Source organism: Gekko japonicus, unplaced genomic scaffold (genome assembly GCF_001447785.1).
Source record: "Gekko japonicus isolate JY-2015 unplaced genomic scaffold, Gekko_japonicus_V1.1 scaffold927, whole genome shotgun sequence".
Lineage (NCBI taxonomy): Eukaryota > Metazoa > Chordata > Lepidosauria > Squamata > Gekkonidae > Gekko > Gekko japonicus.
Genome location: NW_015169805.1, coordinates 142,479 through 160,055, shown reverse-complemented (window position 1 = coordinate 160,055; position 17,577 = coordinate 142,479). Strand labels below are relative to the sequence as shown.

The 17,577-nt window shown below is 46.0% G+C and overlaps 1 protein-coding gene across 1 annotated transcript in view; it reads left to right on the top strand.

Annotated features, from left to right (window-relative positions):
• ABCC4 (ATP binding cassette subfamily C member 4) overlaps positions 1 to 17,577 on the top strand; it is a 177,631-nt gene that overhangs the window by 29,152 nt on the left and 130,902 nt on the right. The window contains exons 9-13 of the mRNA XM_015417130.1: positions 491 to 595; positions 4,528 to 4,617; positions 7,228 to 7,419; positions 11,511 to 11,605; positions 13,137 to 13,223. Of these exons, the coding sequence (XP_015272616.1) occupies positions 491 to 595; positions 4,528 to 4,617; positions 7,228 to 7,419; positions 11,511 to 11,605; positions 13,137 to 13,223 (569 nt within the window). The remainder of the gene's footprint in view (positions 1 to 490; positions 596 to 4,527; positions 4,618 to 7,227; positions 7,420 to 11,510; positions 11,606 to 13,136; positions 13,224 to 17,577) is intronic.

The following is a 17,577-nucleotide window of genomic DNA, read 5'->3' as shown; positions in this document are numbered from 1 at the left end:
ACTTTGTGAGCTACAGACATTAAAGTTGTGAGTGAGAGATTCGGCTACTGCATAAATTAGTTTGTTCTGGAGCCATCCTTCCTGAGCGAAGACAAAAATGTGTGAGCCAGAGGCTAAAAAACTGTGAGCTAGCTCACACTAACTCAGCTTAGAGGGAACACTGGTTGTAGCAGCGATGGGGGGGATTTAAAAATTTTTTTAGTTAGTTTGAGCTAACTGACTTGGATAGCACAGGTGAGTCCCATCTCCTCAGATCCTGGTCAGTATTTGGACTGGAAACCACCAAGGAAGTCCAGGGTAGCTACACTGAGGCAGGCAATGGCAAACCACCTCTGTTTGCCTCTTGCCTTGAAAACCCTATGAGGTCGCCGTAAGTCGGCTGCTACTCAAGGGGAAATTTTTTTGAGGTGAAGCAGCGTTTTGGATTGATTTACTTTTTGCCTTTCTGTTTTATGCTAAAGAAAGTCTTTGCGTTTCCCCTTGACCCCAGAACTTTTTGATCCTTGACGAGATTTCTGAGCTTAGCCCCCAACTCAGAACCGAAGATGAAACCGCCCTCCTTCACGTGCAAGATTTGACCTGTCACTGGGACAAGGTAATGCCTCTTTTCATTAGGAAGCCATAATATAGGATGTACTTTCAAATCTCACCTCAAATTCACCTCTGGCGAGCTTCCTTCCCCCTGTTCCTCCCACTTTCCCCCTTTCTCAGTAAATAGAGATAACAAGATGGGGGACCCACGATACTTGCCGGGTGGGGAGCTCCACATGGAGGAGAAGGAAGCAGCCGCAGGCGAACCTTCTCCCCCGCCTCCCCCACCAACGGCGAGGCCTGCGCGGCTCCCAGCCGCCGGGCCCACCAAGCCTTCCCCCCCCGGCACTGGTGGTGAAGCCTGAGCTCGGCCCGCCAAGGCTTCTCCTTCCCCCTCCCCCCCAGCGGCACCGGCCCGCCAAGCCTTCTCCTGCCCCCTCCTGCCCCAGTGGCGGCGGTGGGGGGACAGTTGTCGGGGCATTCTTTGAGCATGCGCAGGGAACGCTCTTGTACTTTTGGGGGGGATTTAAATATCCCCCGTATACTTTTTTCAATTGTTTAGATTTTTCTGCACATCTGGGGATTGCCCCAAATGTGCAGGAAAATATCTTTGCCCCCTAGGTGCCTCCGATGTGCGGATTTAGATATCCGCACGCAGGGGGCACCTTGGCTATTAGATATATAGACAAGTAGTGGCCTGCACAGATCCCAGGATCTTGTCCACATCCATCATGGAAACTGGGTCGTAAGATCCGTAAATAGCCCAGGTGGTGTAGTAGGCATTTTTTCTGGTATTACCTATGTTATAACTGACATCCAGATCAGAGCAAATCAAATCAAATTTTATTGTATGGTCAAAGACCAGCATGAATAAAATACGATAGGACTAGTGGACTTAGAGGTGAGGCTGGCCTGCCAAGCTTCCCTCCACAGCAGCGGCAGCAGCGAGGCTGGCCTGCCAAGCCTTCTCCCGCCCTCCACCCCTCGTCTCCTGTGGCGGCAGCGGTGGCAGCGAAGCCTTCTCAGAGTGTTCCCTGCGCATGCGGTGGTGAGGCTGGCCTGCCAAGCTTCCCTCCACAGCAGCGGCAGCAGCGAGGCTGGCCTGCCAAGCCTTCTCCCGCCCTCCACCCCTCGTCTCCTGTGGCGGCAGCAGTGGCAGCGAAGCCTTCTCAGAGTGTTCCCTGCGCATGCGCACAGAATGCTCCTTTATTTTTTGGGGTTTTTTTTAAGTATTCCCACTATAGGTTTTTTTTACAGTTTTTAGATTTTTCTGCACATTTGGGGATTGCCCCAAATTTGCAGGAAAATCTCCCTGCCTCCCAGGTGCCCCCGATGTGCGGATTTAGATATCCGCACTCAGGGGGCACCTTGGCTGTTAGATGTATAGATACTGTTAGTGTAGTGTATGAGCTTCTTTGTTGAGAATTTCTGAGGTAATGTATGCAGAGTACATTTGAATGTTTGAAAGATGCCTTATGAATGCTAAGAATTTTTTAAAAAAAGGTTTAGTACATTTATCACGCTTTCCTTCTTGGGGTCCTACTGGTCTACTATCTTGCAGGCTAACCAGGTCTGTGTAGGGCAGCCAGTAGGGCAAAGCCTGGCAACCGGTTGGGGGATAGGGATGTTGGTGACATCACCAATGTTACTGCATCTGGTACAACCCAGAAGTGACAAGGGGTAGCTCTAGGAACCGGTGGAAACTCTGTGATAAAACCATAGAGTTTCCAACAATTCTTAGACATACCAATTGTTAGTTCCAGGTTGTACCTGGAAGTGATGTACAGGTGCAGAGGCTAGCAGTGGTTTATCTAAAATTATTTTTGGAGACAATTGGTGGGTGACCCTAGATTCATGCAGCAGTACAGCAGCATTAGGTAGTTGGAGACTATTTCCTGGATCCATAAGTGCTGTAGAAAGTAGAAGGTAGTGTGACAGATGCAGTAATATCTCATAAAGCAGGTAATGGGAAAAAGCTGCTGTAATTGTTTGGCTCTGGACACACCAGAAGTAGTACTAATACCAGCCAGTGTGATGATTTCTGTAATAGCTTATACACTGCCAAAATGAGTGATTTGCTACATTTATTTTTTTGACCAAGTGCAAGAGTGAGTTCAATGATGCAGCCCTTGCATGATCAAAAAAGTGTACTTTGCTAATCCAGTGTGGGGGCTGCGTATACACCCAAAGGAACTCATGGAAATAAAGCCCTTGTTTCCTTGGCAGCTAGTGGCTGGCCAGTCACTCTGTTTTTGAGTATTTCCTTTTGCCAGTAAATGGAATAGAACAGCAGCAAAGACACTGGGGATAAAAAATATATATAAGAAAATGCAGGAAATGTAATGTTATTCATTTCACTGTCTCTATTAATGTTGGTGTTCTTTTTATTGCAATTGGGATTAAAAATGACACACACCCCCTTTCAGAGTATACATTGCAACGTAAAGAAAGGTGCAGTGGAGGCAGGGGAATGCAACACTGCAGGGCTGTTGAACTCCTTAAAGAAGAGTAGGCTTTTATACCCCGCTTTTCTTTACCTTCAGGAGTTTCGAAGTGGCTTATAGTTGAGGAGTATGCAGAGCATGGAGTTGCAGATCATTTTTCCTCACTTCTCCAGGTCAATCTGACCTCACTTTTTTGGTTCAGTTAAAGTGTGCAGAAATTAGAAAATTGTACACACACCCCAAGATACCCAAGGAAGTACACAGTGGAATGATTTTGCTGCTAAGTGCTGTTTCTAAAAATAGTAGATGCAATTCATCTCCAGACATAAATGCTGATAAGCCTGCCGTGTTCAGTGGGCTTGAGGGCACTTAACGTTGTGTTGGATAGCGACCAGCAATTTTGTTTTTAAAAATACCTTTAGGTCCTGATCAGTCCTGAGGTGCTGAATGTGGCGTCCGGATTATCAGGCCTTCCCTGTTCTGTGCCACATGAACTGGGGAGTGTTAATGAAATGTGATGTTGCTGCCACCATGTGGCGCGGCTCCAGAATAGGATTTAAGAAGACGAGAGTTTCCAGGGGTTGTTTTCTGTAGTTAGTTTTCCGGAATAGAGCCACTTAGCTGTGGTGAGTACAGAGTAGGAATTGTCTCCAGATGGGTGATCTAGGGAGGAATTGTTTTCCAGTTTGGTTGAGGATAGTTGGCTTGGATCCTGTTGGGAAAAAAATCCACTGATAAGATTTCTGTCAGTGCTGTGTGACTTTCTGACCCCCCCCCTAGACTGGAATGCCTGCTGAAATGCTACTCCTGGGGGACAGGGCCCCCCACAAACAAAATGAGGGAACAGTGGCAGATCTGTTGAGGGAGGGAGGAATCGGTTAAAATCCACCCCCCTTTCACCAAGTTGTAGGATCCAACCTGTTACCTGTTTTTTCTCCTCAGTTCTCCTCCCAGTTGGATTCCTAAAATGGACAAAGAGTCACACTGTGTGTGTGTTTTAGTATTTTCCTCGGCTTCAAAAAAAAATCACACACCTTTAGTTTTTAGAATTATTTTTCCGAATTTTTTCCTAAACGGTTTTAATCAAATCGAAAGCTTTTTATTGGCATATAAATAACGATACAGTAATAAACGTTTTAATGTTATTTTTTTAACTTATTTATGTTATGAGTCACCGTGAGACCCTTTGGGTGAGCAGTGATAGAATATCTAATGAATGAATGAATACAATGACTTTATTTGCAGGGCTTCTTTATAGTCATATATATATATTATAAAGTGGCTGAGTTGATCCTAAAATGGCACGGATGTTGATAAACCCACAGCTTATGACAAAACGTAGAGTGAAAATATGCTGGACAGATTAAACTTGTCAGAAATTATGCTGAGAATGTATGTTTCCTCATAAATTCTGAAACGTGCATTCCGAGCCTTACACTATTTACTTGGAAGTGAATCCGATTTAATTTCAGTGCAGGCAGTCAGGATTTGCAGCCTTCAAATCTGATACTTGGTAAGAATTAACACACAGCTTTTCTTCACAAATGGATAGATTCTGGAAGCACCAACCCTTCAAAACATTTCCTTTTCTGTCAGACGGGGAGAATTACTAGTCGTGGTTGGTCCGGTGGGAGCAGGAAAAGTAAGTCATAACTTCAGCTCTTTACGGTGTTGAGAATTAGAACTAAGCTGTTCACAAAATGTGAAGAATGCTTTCTTCTAATCCTGAGGTATTTGGAAGTTATGGAAAGCAGCGTTTCTCCTCTTCTGGCGCTCTGACTGCAGGCGAAACCTCTTAGAATTTCATTTTTTGCTGAATTTTGTACACTTAAAAATGTGTACGAACATAATTATAATGCATGTTGTACCTAAACTGTGATGTACCAGTAAACCAGTTGATACAAAACATCCTTGAATGGCTGTACTCCAGTGATTTTGAGACGTCTTTGACATATGCCTGAGGGAGCCACTCTGACCTAGTAATACAGAGTTCTCTGTTGTAAGTGATTATATGAGATAAGCCTTTTCCAAGCAACTTTTAGACAAAACAAACAAACTTCTGAGGAGGCTGAAGGAGTTGAGAGAAGTAGGTTGTCAATTAAGTGGGTGAAATATATTTAAATAGTCTAAAGGTGAACTGTATGGCCACCTGATCTGTGCTGTGTTACATCAAGGCCTTGTGCTCCTGCAATTAAAGCAGCTTCTGATGTGAGAAATCTCCAGAATGCCTTTTAGAAAGACCCTGCCCCTTCTCATTGTAACTCCTCTAGTGCAAAAGCCATGCGTGGGTAAGGGGGAAAGAACCAGCAGATGGATGTGGTAAAAGGATCCATTGAAGGCTCTGCAATTCTCTGTCCTTTCCTAAACTCCAGTTTATGGCATAACTCAGCAGTCTACAACCTTTCCAGGCTTAGGAACCACTGAACTTCAAGCGCGTGACAGAAAGTCATGTGACATCAGAATCATATGATGGGGAAAGCACAGGGCCAAGCCTGTTGTTACAACCTGGGCCATGGCTCAGTGGTAGAGCACCTGCTTTGCGTGCAGAAGGTCCCAGGTTCAATCCCTGGCATCTCCAGTTACAAGGATCAGATAGTAGGTGATGTGAAAGACCTCTGCCTGAAACCCCAGAGAGCTGTTGTTTATTGGAGTAGACAGTGCTGACCTTCATAGGCTGATGGTCTTACTCGGTATAAGGCAGCTTCATGTGTTTGTGATCTCATTGGTGTCAAGGCCAGGGCCATGGGGAGCAGATGAAAAGAGTTGGAATGGGCAACATAAGCCAGACACCAGGAGCATAAGGCCAGGGTCAGAAGCATGGAGGAGTCTTCTCTGCTGTAGAGTGACCATGCCTGCTGTTCTTCTCTGCATGAAAGCAAAGAGAGGCAGGAGGTACGGCATGGTACTAGGGTTACCCTTTGCCCACTTACGGGAGGCTCCCGCTCGTGGGCCTGCCCTCCCACCCTTGCTCCCCGGACTATTGAAAGAGAGATCCGGGAGCGGGAAATGAAGTTGTGTGACATCACACCACCTGGATGTGATGTAAGTGTGTTGGGCAATGCCCTGGCCATCCCCCAAAACTCCAGTTTTGGGAGCCCTCCAGAGCATCGCCCGACACGCTTACATCACACCTGGATTTTTGGGCAGATTGACATCACATGTGACACGTTACCTCCACCCTCTGGCTTGCCTCTAAAGATCTGAGAGATGCTGGGCAGGTGGTTTGACATCTCTACATGGAACCCTTGCCTCCTATGCAACAGGTATTTCCGAAATACAGCAAAAAAGAGAAAAAATGTGGTTGCACTATAGTAGCCCTTTAGCAGGCCGTGGCAAACCAGCTTCTGGACGTCTTTTGCCTTGAAAACCCTACGGGGTCGTCATAAGTTGGCTGTGGCTTGACAGCAAAGAGAAACTGGCTTGTGACCAGTTGAGAAGGGCTCTGCAGCCCACCTATGGGTCCTTATTCATGCGTTCAGTGCTGCTGGCACAATTGGTTTATGCACAGTGTCAGCATAGCAGTGTTAACAGTGTTTGTTGCAGGGGAGATGGATTGGTCTCTGTGTTAGAGCAATGTGGGCTGCGGGGGCACAATGACTAACACCAGTTCTTATGCGCAACTGTCACTGTGTAGTGGAACTTTGTATTAGGTGGTCTGTTTTTTTAACGTTGGCCGTGTAAATATTATTTTTTAAACACTGGTAACGTTGTTGATTTTTAAAAAGAGAAACAGTTTAAGAAATCTAGAACAACTGCAGTAGTGTAAGCATTTGCAGCCAGTTGGCTAGCATACCTTGGTTAAGAGGGCACACATGGTTAGTTTCAGGGCTTTTGGGGGTGGGGTGCCGGAACGCTCAAGAAGGAAATTAAGTTTCCAATCTGTGTACTGAAAGCTCATGAACTTTCAAACATTTTAAAAAGAAACTTGCCAAAGAGGTTCAGGAACTCTGGTCCAGCGCATTCCCCCAGAAGAAAAGCCCTGGTTTGCATTAACTATGGCTAAAAGCAGACACAAACCAATCTTAACTGTGGGAAAGAGCTGGTAGAAAGGTCAGGAGTGTGCTGGGAGCTGGGGGGGCGAGTGGAAAGAGGAGCACACATTCCTGTGACCCACTCCCGATTTCTTGACCATAGTTAAGAGATTGGGGCATTATATTTGTTATATGCAATATTAAGAATTAGAGGATTTGAGTGTGTGTGCCTATTTCAACTTGGAAAATCTGGTTTTTGTTCTCCCCCAACGCTCCTGCAGTCTTCGGTCTTAAGCGCTATCCTCGGTGAGCTGACTGCAAGCAAAGGTTGCGTAGCTGCTCAAGGAAAAATTGCCTATGTTTCTCAGCAGCCTTGGGTGTTCTCTGGTACGGTCCGAAACAACATCCTGTTTGGGAAAGGCTATGAAAAAGAAAAATACGAAAAGGTTCTAAGAGCCTGTGCTCTTAAAAAAGTAAGTTGTTGCTTTTGAAATAATACACGCTACACACCTTGCCATGAAAATAGTCTGGTGTGTTAAACTTGCCTGTTTCAGTGTGTAAAACTGAAAATAGTGTATTTGAGGAACCGTTTTATTTTAACATATCTTGTAAATTGTAGGAAAACCACCTTCTGCATGCTTACTTGGATGCAAATGCTTTTAATGGTAGTGGAATTTACTTTTCAAATTTAATATTGCAACCAAACACCCAAATCTTGAGAATACTTAATTTGTTTTGTGTATTTTTGCTCCATTTTTCCTCCAGGGGAGCCCAGGGCAGTGTGCCTGTTTCTCCTTCCCCGTCCATTTTATCCTCTCAGCAGTGCTGTGAGGTGGGTTAGGTTGAAAGAGAATGATTGGCATGAAGGTCACCCAGGGTTCGGAACCTGGGTCCCCCCATTTCTGTTCCAACATTCTAACCCCTATAATAAGCAGGGATTATGATTATGGGGCATTTAACAGAGGGTTTTTTTCTTGTACATAGAGTGGTTCCACATAGAACACAAATGTGTACTGGGTGCGGTAGATGTGTTTTTATTTTGGTGCTTGCGTTTGGGCTGGGAAACGAGATGTGAACCAATGGCAGTTTCTTGCACCGTGTTTCACAAAGGGTAGCATGTGAGCTTGTTCATGTTTAGGGCCCGTCTCCAGGCAGGAGGAACGTCCTCCGTGTAGTCTCCCAGAAAAGGACTACCTACTCGCTGCCAACAGTTGATTTCAGTGGAATTTAGTTCCGAGGTAAAGGTTCCCTTGCTCGAAAGCCAGTCGAATCCGACTCTAGGGTTGCGGTGCTCATCTCCGTTTCAAAGCCGAAGAGCCAGCGCTGTCCGAAGACGTTTCCGTGGTCATGTGGCCGGCATGACTAAACACCAAAGCGCACGGAACGCTGTTACCTTCCTACCGAAGTGGTACCTATTTATCTACTTGCAATTTCTTGCTTTCGAACTGCTAGGTTGGCAGGAGCTGGAACTAGAGACAGGAGCTTACTCCGTCTTGCGGCACACTTGGGTCTCGAACTGCTGACCTTACACAGCCTGCAGTTCAGCGTCTTAACCTCTTGAGCCACCGCAGCTCCAATTTAGTTCCTAGTGAGGGCCAAATCCACTATGCCTAATGAGGTGGTGTGGTTCTCGTGTATGACCTCAACAAAAGCCCTGGGTTTGAATGTACCCTTCTTTCTCTCTCTATAGTGGAACATTATACAGATACTGTAGGGTCACCAACATCCAGGTGGTGGCTGGAGATCTCCCAGTAACACACCTCATCTTCAGGCTACAGAGATCAGTTCCCCTGGAGAAAATGGCTGCTTTGGAAGGTGGACTGTGTGGCATTGACCTCCTCTGAGGTCCCTCCCCTTTCCAAATCCCGCCCTCCCCAGGCTCCAACCCCCCAAATCTCCAGGAATTTCCTAACCCGGGACTGGCAACCTTAAGCTACTGAGAGCCAATTTGGTGTCATGGTTAAGTGCGCAGACTCTAATCTGGGAGAACCGGGTTTGATTCCCCACTCCTCCACTTGCACCTGGCTGGATGACCTTGGGCAAACCATAGTTCTGGCACAGCTGTTCTTGAAAAAGAGCCGTTTCCGTCAGAGCTCTCTCAGCCCCACCTACCTCACAGGGTGTCTGTTGTGGGGAGGGGATAGGAAAGGAGTTTGTAAGCCGCTCTGAGACTCCCTTGGGTAGTGAAGGGTGGGGTATGAATCCAATCTCCTCTTCTTTATCTGGGACGTGCATTCTAATGAATAGAGCTCTTGAAACAAACTGATGGTACTGGAAATGAAACGAGCAGGTTGTTTAATGAAGCTGGGGAAAAATAGTAACATCCTCTTGTGGGCTGTAAATTAGCTTTTTAGTTGTAGATTAGCTAGTTGTCGTTAAGGGATAAATCCTGCATGTGTTTGTCTCTGTGTGTGTGTTTTAAAGGAGTTATCTGCATCACAGGTTATAAATAAGTAAAATTAAACTACAACTTGGAAGTCATTTGAAAAGTGAGGTCAGTCAGAGTAACTTGCTTCTTATCACACACAAAACAATATAAGCAGATATACAGTACAAACGCGAATGTATAAAGTACATATAAAAGTTTCATCTTGGTAGCAACTTAGTGGGCATTTATACACAAATTCCTCCACATGAGGAAGTGATCAGGCAACTACATTCTTCATGTTATCTATGATATCAATGAATACGAATGAAATTTCAGTTTATGATGAGACGTGACCTGGCCCATCTTTCAAAGATTATTCTACTGCTGTTGTAACAAGAATGAAAGAAACCCTCCAAGAAAATAATGAACGTGAGACCATCTTTCATGCTACTCTGTTAGTCGGAGAAAAGGCTGTATCCACATGGAGATGATTCTCTGTTTTGAATTGATTGCCAGTGCAAACACAGTGACATTTGCAGTAGCAACTTTTTCTCCCCTGGAGAAAACGGCTACTTTGGAGGGTGGACGTTACGGCATCATATCCTCCTGAAATCCCTCCCCTCTCCAAATCCCGCCCTCCCCAGGCTCCACCCCCCAAACACGGGCTTCCTACATCCTTTCCGTGGTTATCTCATAGCTGCCACCCCCACCCTGTTCCCTTGCTGTGCCACTGAAAGGCTTTTTAAAAACATTGTTAGTTTTTACTTACTCTATTCAAAAACACTTTGCTGGCATGGTGGGGAAACGGTGTCCAGAGGGTAATGAAAGGGGTGATGTGGTGCTGATGTGGGCAGGAGATTCAAAAATGCACATCTCATGGTCCAGGCGCTGTGCTAACCTGCTTGGTTAGCAGACATGTTGTAGCAAAGCTAGTTTAGGAGAGGTCGGGGGAAAGCCCGGGGAAAACCTGGAAAGTGGACGATTGGAGGAGGATGTCGTGGGGGTGCTGTGAAAAACGCTGTTCCCGATTTGGAAGCCAAGGCAGAGCAGAACTGCCCTGTGGATGCAGCCACAGCGATGCTAAATAATGCAGTTGGCTCCTTAAGCTGGTGTCCTGGTGAATTGAAGGCTTTAGGGCGTTCCAGCTCTGCGAAGAGCAGATTTCAGAGATAGGTGTGATCTGGGAGGACATCAAGAGAGAGATTAGCAAAGGCACAGGTATTTTGCTTGGCAGTTGAAAAAGTATCATGCAGCATACTCTGCTCAGGGCCTGTTCCCATGCTGCTGTCGGTAGTAAGATAGGTGAAAAGCAGACAGATTAAAGCTTTTACGAATACAACCTTTTTGGAAACCGAAAACTCACCTGGTGCATTCCTTTTAGTCTTTTATGACAGAATTAAAACATCGGTCATTTAAAAAAATAAAACCAGATCCAAGTTCTGTGAGTTTATGTAGAACACATTTGGTGATGAAATAAGATCCCAGAAAGCACTCGAACATCGCACTAGAGAGCAGTTTCAAGCTTCATCTGCTGCCTTGTGGAACTCTTTCATGAACGTATGTGAATGAACATATACAGTGTGTGTACATACATATAATGTATTTATATGTATATAATCTTTTTGAAGGAAAGTGTCAGATTCATTCTACAATAGTGTATTCATGGCTGTTCTAGTTCCTTGAATTATGATCCTTGAATGTATAGTGTTTGATCCTTCTGATTGTACATTTGGGGAGGGAGCTAGGGTATAGTTGGCTCTGCCTGTTGTGACAACCATTTTGTGCTTTGCTTCATCTCCTGCATCAGCCATTTTGTGGTGGGTCCACCTCCTGTGTCAGCCATTTTGTGGTAGCGTCCACCACTGCCACCATATGTCAGAACTGAGGTGCCCACAGACTCAAAAAGGTTGGTCCTAAGAATATAATCTCACTCATAAACTGGGCTGTACTAAAGGTGTCCCCCCCCCTCCCCGACAGTTACATTTCTTGTACAGTGTTTCTTTCCTTATAGGTTATTGGGCCCTTCCTTTGTCTATTTTCCCTCATTCCTCAATCCGTGAAGTAGCAGCCATTTTGGAATTTGAAACGTTAAGACCTGGGTTGACCCCTCAGTGCTGCCATTTCTCTTGGAATTACCAACCAACTATGCAGTTAAGTTAAATGATTCTCACACAGGAAAATCACTTCTTTAAATAGGATCTGGAAATGATGCCAGATGGCGACCTGACAGTGATAGGAGATCGGGGAGCCACACTGAGTGGGGGACAAAAAGCCAGAGTTAATCTTGCCAGGTAAGTCTTTTTCAAGACGTTCTTAAGCGTGCAAACGAACTTTCAGTGTACGTAACTGAATGGATAGCTTGGCAAGGAACTGACAATCTGTGGCAGCAGGACCACAGCAGCGACAGCTGCTATTTATAGCAAACCACTAGCACTTTTTGGGACGATGACGTCTGCTTGCACCCTGACTTTCAGTATTGTAAACTGCGTTACAAGGAGGGTCGGTCTTTGATTTGGCAAGTAAGTGAAAATGCCTCATTAGATTGATGAACATTTGTCTGTATCCCAGTTTTCTCCCCAATGTGGACCAAAAGTGACTTATTTCCACAAAACCCTGCAAGAGAAGCAAACAGGAGAAGAGTGGGGAAAGTATTCTTGTGTACAAAGCAGGCCTTCTCTGTGTTTTTCTGTCTATCTGTCTGTCTCTATCTGGGCAGATCGTATGAGCTTACAGGTTACATGGGCTCTGTGCTATTCACAGCTTGTATATTGGGAGCCAGACTTGTCCTCCCCTCTCCAGAACAAACCCCACTCTTGTTTTGTCTGAATTAGCCCTAGCTTAGAGTTGTACGCACACCAGCTGCAACAGTAGTTTTCACAGATCAGCATTTGAAACCCTGGTTTGAAATGGGAGAGAGAAAAGGCCCGGGGTTGCCGAGGCACGCTTGCGTTTGGCAGGGCCTGGTTTGCAGACAGCCAGAGTTGCCTCTGCATTCAACTATTGTGCAGTACAGTCAGCTGAAGGGGACTGTGTGGATTCTTGGCGAGGGGAGCCAACCTTTTGTTCAGAGCAGGGCCAGCGGGGGTGGGGGGAGTCATCCATTTGGCCTGAGCCATGAGCTCAGAGGCCCCCCCCCCATGATTAGGCATACATCCCCCCCCCCCCCGGCATTTGATAAATTTGACCACTTGTTTTATTGCTGCGGTGGCTCAAGTGGTTAAGACGCTGAACTGCAGACTGTGGAAGGTCGGTAGTTCACCAGTTCGAGACGTGAGTGTGCCACATGATGGAGTGAGCTCCCGTCTCTAGTTCCAGCTCCTGCCAACCTAGCAGTTTGAAAGCAAGAAATTGCAAGTAGATAAATAGGTACCACTTCAGTGGGAAGCTAACAGCATTCCGTGCGCCTTGGTGTTTAGTCATGCCGGCCACATGACCACGGAAACGTCTTCGGACAGCGCTGGCTCTTCGGCTTTGAAACAGAGATGAGCACCGCAACCCTAGAGTCGGATTCGACTGGCTTTCGAGCAAGGGTACCTTTACCCTTTACCTTTTACCTTTGATGAACGTCACGGGTTGTCATTTGCTAACTTTTTTTTTTTAAATGGCCAGGGCTTCAGAAACTGGATAGCAGCCCAAACCTCTTTGGAGTTCCGGGTTCAAAGGGTCTCTGCCTGCTTTGTGCTTGTTTGTGGATTTGAATGAAGAGTGTTCACCCTCTGTGCAGTAGAAGGCTTTAGGCAAAAAAGTGCTGGGGAATCCTCAGGACTACGCACTTGTTTGGGGCAGTGATTCAGCTGATACTTTTCTTGTGTGTGCTTTCAGAGCAGTGTACCAGGATGCAGACATCTACCTCCTGGATGATCCGCTGAGCGCGGTGGATGCAGAAGTTAGCAGGCATTTGTTTGAAAAGTATGTAACTTTCTAGGCCTCTTTACATTTTTATCTCTCTGAATTGGTTCTTGTGTGGGGAAACCTTTATGTTCGGCTTGCGGCATCCTCATTTTTTGCCAGCGTAGTCTTTAGCTGAGTTATATGACAGTTAAGCTCTGCTTAGGATGTCTCTGTACTTGTCTGCTAAAAGAAAACTGCTGGCGTCTTCACATATGATTGCATGAAGCTGCGTTATACTGGATCAGACCCTCAGTCCATCAAAGTCGGTATTGTCTCCTCAGACTGGCAGCAGCTCTCCACGGGTCTCAGGCAGAGGTCCTTCACATCACCTCCTACCTGAACCCTTTTAAGTGGAGATGCCGGGGATCGAACCTGGGACCTTCTGTGTGCCAGGCTGGTGCTTTGCCACTGAGTCACGGCCCTTCCTTAAAAATCTAACAGCGTTCAGTATGAGCTTTTGTGAATCACAGCTCATTTCCTTAACACGAAACATTTTGAACAATTATAACAACATAAGAAGAGCCCCGCTGGATCAGACCAGTAGTCCATCTTGCCCAGCGTCCTGTCTCACACAGTGGACAGCCAGTCCCTCTGGATGGCCCGCAACAGGGCATAGAGGCCAAGGCCTTCCCCTGATACTGCCTCCTGACTCTGGGATTCAGAGGCTTAGTCCCTCCGAATGTGGAGGTTCCCCTCAGTCACCTTGGCTAGTAGCCATTGATAGATGTATCCTCCATGAATCTGTCTTTATCCCCTTTTAAAGCTGTTTATTGCTGTGGCCATCACTATGTCCTCTTGGCAGTGAATTCCTCATTTTAATCACTCTCTGTATAAAGAGTTGAGGGGTGACATGATTGAGGTTTATAAGATTATGCATGAGATAGAGCAGGTTGATAAAGAAGTACTTTTCTCCCTTTCTCACAATACAAGAACTCGTGGGCACTCCATGAAATTGCTGAGCGGTCGGGTTAGAACGGATAAAAGGAAGTACTTCTTCACCCAAAGAGTGATTAACACATGGAATTCACTACCACAAGAGAAGGTGGAGGCTACAAGCATGGACGGCTTCAAAAGGGAATTAGATAGGCATATGGAGCAGAGGTCCATCAGTGGCTATTAGCCACTGGGGCAAGTGATGCTCTGTCTTCTTGGTGCTTTTTTGGGGGGGAGGGCAACAGTGGGAGGGCTTCTAATGTCCTGGCCCCACTGCTGGACCTCCTGATGGCACCTGGTATTTTTGGCCACTGTGTGACTGAGTGTTGGACTGGACGGGCCTTTGGCCTGATCCAACATTGGCTTCTCTTATGTTCTTATGTAAAGTAGTATTTTCTTTTGTCCATCCTGAACCTACTGCTTGTTAGTTTCATTGGGTGCCCTCGTGTTCTAGTATTTTGGGAGAGGGAGGAAAATTTCTCTTTGTCAACTCTCTCCACTCCATGCATAATTTTATAAACCTCCATAATGTCTCCCCTTAGTCGTCTCCTTTCTAAACTGAAAAGTCCCAGACTCCTCAGCCTTTCTTCACAGGGAAGGTGCTCCAACCCCCTAATCATCGTAGTTCCCCTCCTCTGTACTTTTTTATAGGAATATCGTATGGTTATACTAACCAATACTTAGATTTTATTCTCAGGACCATGCTTTCCAGTTTTACCAAATGTTGACTATTCTTCTGCCTTCTATTCTTATAGCCCCATTTCTTTTTCTTTTATCTGAAGAAAGAAGTCCTTGTTTTGAGATAGTGCCTGCTACAACATATTATTTTACATTATCTGACAGAAAAATGTCCAGTACCAGCAGGCCCGTAGCCAGGATTTTGTGGCTTGTGGGGCAAATTTTTTTCCTGGTGGGGCTGATGTTCTCAGTGCAGAAAGAAAAACCAGAATTCTGAGGATTATGACTCGGCTACTGCGGAATCAAGCCTTTGAACATCAAAGCATAGAGTCTTCTGCAAATCTTAGCCCCAGAGTTTGACAATAGCAGGCTGAGAAAGTGGGGGGAGGGAGAATAAATTTTCTGGTAGATGGTAATTGTGGCACTGGAAGTACTTATCGGGGTTTGGCCAGTAAACTCACTCCCAATTTGTATAAAAACACATAAAACTTTACCAGGATAGATCTCTAAATTGCGAGCCATCAACCATTGAGATGACAGTTCTCAGCTGTTGCAAGTTAATGACTTCTACCAGCCTAAGGAACAATTCTGATAACAAGCTGGCCAGGTGGAGGTGATGACTTCTATAATCAAGAAAGCTAACACTTAGGCAGAAAAACTCTCTTAAAAGAGAACAATTTCTTGACACAGATTTAGAAATGATCCTAGAGGTCACCTACTCCATCCCCCTTGCTCAGTGCAGGAATTAGTCAACTACAACACCCCACTCTGCTTAAAGAAGTGCATGCTTTTAAGAAAATGTTTAAAAATGATTGAAAAAAGCATTTACAGGGTAAATTCTTGTGAGGCTGTGCCTTTAAGAAAGGGGGTGTAGCCCCCCAAAAGCCCCATCGTAGCTACGGGCCTTAGTACCAAAGAGGAGGTGAATACCTCTTCGAAGATGGCATCTGATGCCTTTTGTTTCAATGATGTGTCCATTCTACAAACAAAACCTCTTAACTGAAAGCTAGCTTTTCTCTTGGTTCTTGTCTACATGTTTTCTTACTCTCTGAAGCACTTGTAGGTAAAATATTAATATCATACAGTTAATTCTAATTTTGGTCTCCAAGAGTAAGTAAAAAAACTCATTTTCTGCAAACCCGAATAAACCCTGAATTGTGGGAAAATTCCAGAATGGCGAGCTTGAAAAAAAAACCCAGTATCTCATAGGGTTCCCAAGTACTTACCGCAATCCGGCGGGGGAAACATGCTCCCCGGCCGGACCATTCCTCCCTGTAACACAGCATGCCGTTGCCAGGAAGTAACGCTGGGCGATGCTCTGGCAATGGGGCTGAAAACTCGATGGTACCATCGAGTTTCGAGCCCCATTGGCAGAGCATCACTTCCTGGCGATGGGATGGTGCGCCGCGTCTGTTGTCCCCGCAGGAATGATCCTGCGGAGACGTCTGTGTCCCCCGCCGAATCACGGTAAGTACTTGGGAAGCCTGGTATCTCATGAGGTCACAGTTGGCATTATGGGATTGCCTAGCAACCCCATGCAACCAGGCTTTTTTTGTTTTAAAGTAGTGAGTGGTCAAGGGGAGAGGGACAAAGCAGTGGCAGGAGGGTTGGGGGGCAGGAAGAAAGTAGGTGGAAGCAGGAGTGTTAAGGAAGGGGCAGGAGTGTCAGCGGGCAAGCAAGAGGGGGGAATGGGGGTGCTACAGGCACCCACTGAGTGGTGGTGGGAGGACAGGAGGCTGGGAGTTACAAGGTGGTGGGACGGGGGTAGAGGAAAGGAGAGGCGTTTTGAGGTGGGAAAGAGAGGGGAGTGATAGAAAGAGATGTGAAATATGAAGTATGGGGAGTGTGTGGAGAGATGAGAAGGCCGGAAGATAAAACAGAAGCTCTGGTAGAATGGGAACAGGGAATGCTGTGGAGGACAGGGTAATGGCGTGATTGGAGGTAGAACAAGAGCAGTGTGGAACGAGGAGAGCAAGAACTGTGGAATGAAGAGAGCATCAGGAAAAGGAGAGTGGGGTGGGAAGGGTATGGGGTGATGAGTGGTTCTGAGGAGAATGGGGGGGATATCATGTGGATGTTGGAGGAGGAGGCAGAATTAAAAAGGGGAAGGCGGGGGGGAAGAGAAGGGGGGGAAAAGAAAGCGTTTACGGAGGGGCGTAAGGGAGAGCAGAGGTCTAAAGCAAGTGGGAAAGGCTTGCATTTAACTTTCTTCTCATCAGCTCCATAATTCATGCATCTCCCTGCAGGCTGAGTTTATTTATTTTATTATCAAATTTATACCCCGCCCTCCCCGCAAAGCGGGCTCAGTTAAGTGGTTAAGGGGTACATGAAGAGCAAATTACTGGATTGTGAGTTCCTCAGCAGGACTTCCAAGAAGTATTAGGCCACTCTCTCAGATATACTTTATCAATTTCCTATATCTGCAGAAGTAGGTGATGTCACTTCAGCATGACAAGCATTTCTGTATTTTACTTCCATGCTCTAAAAAAAAAATTGGGATCTGAGTATCTCCCCCCCCCTCCCATTAGAAAACCTTCAGTGTTCAGCAAGTGAACATGAGATGGTGAAACCCAAAATAACAGACTACAGTCTCGTGTCATACTTCTGCAAAACTGGTCTCCCATGTCACAGTGGTAGCATATTGGGAGGACCTGTTGATGCGGGTACCGCAGGTTACGAGAGGACTTTGCACATGAGCATCAGCGGCTGCGATGAAAGGGGATGCTGGTTTGGGTTGTACCATGCATGCTGCCTAAGTTTT